The sequence below is a fragment of the Protomyctophum bolini genome (genome assembly GCF_963924005.1).
Source record: "Protomyctophum bolini genome assembly, chromosome: 3".
NCBI lineage: Eukaryota > Metazoa > Chordata > Actinopteri > Myctophiformes > Myctophidae > Protomyctophum > Protomyctophum bolini.
In genome coordinates, this window is record NC_137864.1 from 1130734 (window position 1) to 1136655 (window position 5922).

The following is a 5922-nucleotide window of genomic DNA, read 5'->3' on the forward strand; positions in this document are numbered from 1 at the left end:
GGCAAAACATCTGGACAAATCCATGATCGACCTCGTGAAAGATACACTGGAAGGGAAAGCTTGTCTTAGAATGCAGGCACTGAAACACATCCTCTTGCCCCAGATGCATGCAGAAAGTTCATTAAAAGCTGCATGTGGAGGCATTTCTTGTTGCTGTGTGTGTGATGCTGCAGCTATTGCGCCATAATAATTTCAGTATTTTTTCTTATACCATATTAAAAACCGTGAACCCAAGTTTACAAGTAGTCCGAGTCAGTTGTTGTTCACCAAAGTATGTGTGTTGGGATTTGTTACAATGAAATGTCTTGCGTGTATATGAAATATGCTAATAATTAATAATGTCTGTGTTGAAGCATGCTGCTTAATTGCTATACACTTGGGGTATCGGTTATTTCAATTATGTAATGTCTATTTAAATGACAAGCCTAAAGAGGTGCCACTTTTGTGTAATGAAAATAATTAACTGTGTGTGAGATGACTGGACTGGATACAGCAGAATAGGTGTCCAGGCATTTCACACAGACAAAGATAATGTCACTAAACTGGTTTATTTAGCAGCCAACTAATGGAGCATTCATTCACTATTGACAATTTCAAGCCAGACTATACTAACTAATACACAAAAGTGAAGTGTTTGGTACGCAGACACACTGCACCAAAAGTTAAAGTCAGATCTGGCACCACCCTGTGGCACAAACCGGCATTGCACACGCACACACACACACACACACACACACACACACACACACACAATTCAATTCAATTAAATTCAAAGGGCTTTATTGGCATGAGAAAACATACGTTTACATCGCCAAAGCAGAAAGAACAATACAACAATACAGCAATACAATCAAAACAAAAATGATGTACATTTGAAGGTCAGAATCTTCAATAGATCAAATTCTATGTACCAAGGTCACTCAATGCAGGTATAGTGCAGGAATATACACAATATATCCATATACAATAATATCCATATACACAACCATATATGGTTGCAAAGGCACAAATAAATCATTAAACCGATTAACCGATAAATCATCACACACACACACAGCCATATAATGGCTTTATCCATAAAAAATGGATTATTATCGCATCTTTGATGTATTTACAAACTCTACACGTAGTGATACTACTACTACTACTAATAAATAATGCAATTGGTGTATGTGGAATCACTTTGAAAGGTCCTTTTTGAACACAACAGACACAGCAAGATGGAAAACGAACATCCCCACAGCAAAAACATAGCTCCGCCAATCAGGGGCAGTAACGTAGGGACACATAGCTAGCCAACAGCACAGCTGGAGGCGGTACAATAGCAAGGCAGGAAGAGAAGAAGCAAAGCGCATTTTTAATCAAACATGGATTAAAAATACTTAACGGCTTCCGCGACACAGGAGATTTTATCAGAGGTATGTAAGGTACTTATAGTTCGCACATCCGTAATCAAACACAATACAAAGCGCGGTAATAGCGAGCAGATCGAAGAAAGGTTGAGTTTGTTTATATCCGCGTTCCAACAATCGCATTGGAAAATCTTAGCATGACCAGGGACCCTACGGGTCAGCCCGGTTCGGTTCGGATTGGGCTGACCCAGGGGGTTCCGAGAGGGGCTAGGGCAGACATGATAAAGCAGAGGCTGCAGAGAGCAGTGAAAGCAGCGAGGAAGGTTTGTGGAATTACAAAACAACGTGTGTGTGTGTGTGTGTGTGTGTGTGTGTGTGTGTGTGTGTGTCGGCTGGGAAAAATTAGAACCATGTCAACGACGTGTGTGTGAGTAGAGGTCTAGTTATTAATTAGTATTCAGTGTAATGTTAACATGTTTTTTATTTATCCCCCCCCCCAAGATGATCAGGTTGATACCAGCTGTTCTGGTGGGTGCCAACTTATTAATTAATTTGGAAATAAAAATCATGAATGACAACAAATAGCTGATTTATTCAGTGTACTAATATTTTAAACTATCTTTCCAAGAAGATGCACTTGTATGTGACCAAGTGGATTCTGAAGGTGCTGGGTCTGCTGTTAAATCTGTAAATGAAGGTAGGTGGTGTGTTTTTGCCCATTACAATGTACATAGACCCACAAAATAGACCCACACAATGTACATAGACCTATTTCAACCTATCTTCATAGGTCTTCACTAATGATCATGATAAAATGGCATTTTTTTAAACAAATGGACATGTATCTGCTGTATATCATCACAATAATGTCAACCACATGAGATCAACCACATTTATTTTCTTCAGAAGCGACTATGGAGGACTCATCAATTGGGGAGATGGAAGGTTTGACACACACACACACACACACACACACGGGGCTAACCACATTTATTTTCTTGTTTTTCTTCAGAAGCAGCTGTGGAGGAATCATCAATTGGGGACGGGGAGATAGAAGGTTTGACACACACACACACACACACACACAGGGCTATAGTCATGGCTGGGGGGGTTCAGTGTTTCCTAGCTGACCGGTGCAAAGACTCACCAAGTAAGGTTTGTGGTAAAATGAGGATTAAGAGCAATTGCATTCATTGTACATTGTGTTCCTCTTTATTTTTTGTTTTATCAGATGTGCTTGATTCATCATGGACACTTCAACTAGAGCTGGTGCTGATGAATCCATAGGTATTATTATTATTTATTTAGAGCCTTATTCTGTACACACACACACGCACACATGATGCACAATACATCATGTGATGTTGCAATATTGTGAACGCAAAGCAATGCATGATTAGAGAGAGGGAACATTTGATTTTTTTCTGCAGGAGAAGGAGTTGAGCAGCACAGTAGACTGGAGAGCAGTGGAGTTGAGGATGACCACCACTCAAGTGGGGACAAAGGTTTGTGGAACACTAGCCTTAAGTCAGCCAGAGCAAAGAGTGCACAATCCAGTGACACTGAATTACAGGTGTGTGTGAACATTGCATTCAGTTTGTCTGTCTTTCTTTCCCAGATCCACTGCTTTCTTCTGGTGCTGCTGAATCAGGCTATGAAGGTATTATTAGCCTTTATGTAAAATGACAGAGGTGATGTGAATGCTGCATGTTAGCTAGTTGGAATTTTGTCTCTCACAGACAAACATACATGACAAGAGGGAGAGAGAGAGAGACCCTCACTCACACTTGAATATTTATTTTCTGTTCAGGAGAAGGAGTTGAGCATCACTCGAATGTGGAGGATGAAGACGGAGTTGAGGATGACTTCTCAAGTGGGGGAGAAGAAGGTTTGTGGAACACTAGGCTTAAGTCAGCCAGAGCAAGAAATGCAAAATGCTGGCAACACTGAATTATGTCAACGTTGCAGTCAGTTTTTGTTCCTCTTTCTTTCCCAGATCCACTTGATCGAACCTGGACACCTGAACTTGACCATAATGGTGATTCTTCAGGTGAATCTGAATCTGGAAATGAAGGTATTATCATTATTATTATGGACACATTGATGCACATGTTTGTAATGTGGTATTGTGCATGTTGGCTATTTAATGCTTCGTTCAACTACACATCCATAAATGCACACGAGGGGCTCCACACACATACAGAGAGAGGGAGAGAGACTCACACACTTAACAGTCTGAATTCTTTTGTAACCATATTTAGGAGTTGAGATGGAAGAGGACTCCTCATGTGGTGATGCTGGTCTGGGGAGGAAGAGGAGAAATCCAGACAACTGGAAGAGCAACATCCAGAAGAAGAGGAGAATGAGTGGCAAGTCATATCTTGGGAGGAAGAATCGAGAGTCTGTGTTAAAGGAGGAAAGAAAATTGGGTGTGTCATGCCAGTCTGCAGCCTGTCACAAGTCCACTAAACTGCACTGCAGGGAAGTAGAGGAGTCGAAGCGAGAAGAGATCTTCAAGTACTTCTGGGAGGAATTAGACTGGCGTGAGAGGAAGATTTATGTTAAGTCATTGGTAGAGGTGAGCAGTGTAAAGCGACGGAGGACAGAATCAGAGAACTCCAGGAGGTCGGCAACCATTTTCTATCACCTTGTAGTAGATGGTAGAAGACTCCGAGTGTGCCAGCGCATGTTCCTGTCAACCCTAGGCTTGAAGCAGTGGTCTCTTTTGAAGTGGATAGGAAGAAGAGGGAAAAGTCCTACAAAGGAAGATAAGAAGAAGAAGAGGGTGACTGTAAGGAGAGAGGAGGTGGAGTTCTTGAAGACCTTCCTTTTGGACCTTCCAAAAGTTCCCTCACACTACTGTAGGGCCTCATCCTCTAAGATGTACCTGGAACCTGTGTTCAAGTCCATCAATCACCTCCATGCAGAGTATACTCATTCCAGTGCAGAGAATGGCATCCAGGCTCTGTCAAGGCAAGTGTTCACCAGAATGTTTAAGGACTTAAATCTGTCTCTTTTTCACCCAAAGAAAGACCAGTGCGATACTTGCTGTGCATTCAAAGCTGGGAACATTGACGCTGCCGCATGGAAGGAGCACTGCACCAAAAAGGACACTGCACGAGCCATGAAGCAGAAGGACAAAGAAGAGGCAGGTGAGAAGACCTTGGTGACATGCATGGATCTACAGGGGCTCCTGCTCTGCCCCAAGCTACAAGCCTCATCCCTCTATTTCAAGACCAAGCTCTGTGTCCATAACTTCACCGTTTATGACATGACTTCACATGATGCATCACATTACTTATGGCACGAGGGTGAAGCTGGTATCTCTGCCAACGAGTTTGCTTCATGCATCGTGCACTTTCTCAAAGAACATCCCTCGTATGAAGAGTACATCCTGTGGAGTGATGGATGTGGCTACCAGAATCGAAACATGCTCCTGAGCAATGCCCTCCTCAAGTTTGCAACTGAGACACAGAAGATGGTGACACAGAAGTTCCTAGAAAGAGGTCACACACAGATGGAGTGCGACTCTGTGCATAGTGTGATTGAGAGAAGACTGAGGAACAGAGACATCAGCGTTCCGGCTGAGTATGCTGTTGCCATCCGGGAAGCTCGCTCCAATCCCACACCGTACCATGTGAAGTATGTGGACCACACATTCTTCACAAACTTCAGCTCTGTGAACCTCTGCAAATCCATCCGCCCGGGAAAGGTCGCTGGGGATCCCACCGTGCATGACCTCCGAGCAATCAGGTATTTGAATACTGACATACGTACATAGCTGTGGAAACCATAACAATAAACATTATTCAAAGATACAGTGTAATAAAAACTATAGTGAATGGAGATTAATCGGCAAACACATCGTTATCGGCCGTTTCAGCACATCCCTAAATTTAAAAAATAATCATTAAAACTTGACTTTTCTCCCTTGTCTCTGTCCCTCTCTTCATGACTTCTGTTCATCCTAGGTACAACATGGATGGCAGTATGGAGTACAAGATCAACCACTCAGATGCCTGGAATCCCTACGAGTCCCCATCCCTGAGGAAGAAGAGCAACGTCACCACAGTGGCCCCGCTGTACACTTCGAGGCGCATCATCAAGGCACTAAAGTTCAAACACCTGCAAGAAATGAAGCTGGTGTTGCCCAAAGATTTCCACGGCTTCTACGACGCCCTCCGCCATGAGCAGTCGGAGGAGTGATGACCACCACCTACCACCATTCCACTGGGTTCTCATGTTCCTCCCGTTGCGTTATTAACCCATTTAAGCCTGACGTCGAAATTTAAAAAAATCATCTAAATTCTGACAGTTTCTGTATTCTGTATTTATTATTTCTGTAATCTGCTATTTTTCAATAGCTAAATTATATCGATGTTTAAAACACCAAAAGGGGTTCCTGCCCAAAATGGGTTAAAATGTTCGTGTCTGTGTGGTGTTACCGTTTGTATTTATCTATTCAGTATTTATTTATTTATTCATGCATTGACTTATCTATTCAGCATTTATTTATTTATTCATGCATTGACTTAGTTATTTATTTGCAGTTGACTTGTAATAATTTATA

General features: G+C 42.2%; 1 protein-coding gene across 1 annotated transcript; it reads left to right on the forward strand.

Annotated features, from left to right (window-relative positions):
- Positions 1–2786: 2786 nt before the first annotated feature.
- Positions 2787–5558, forward strand: LOC308313406 (uncharacterized protein; the record flags this gene model as incomplete). Its single annotated transcript, XM_080760504.1, has 6 exons — positions 2787–2857; positions 2971–3012; positions 3163–3240; positions 3349–3426; positions 3614–5105; positions 5324–5558. The coding sequence occupies exons 5-6, from the start codon at positions 3622–3624 to the stop codon at positions 5556–5558; spliced, it is 1719 nt and encodes a 572-aa protein (XP_080616630.1). The 5' UTR covers positions 2787–2857; positions 2971–3012; positions 3163–3240; positions 3349–3426; positions 3614–3621.
- Between the last annotated feature and the right edge of the window lie 364 nt (positions 5559–5922).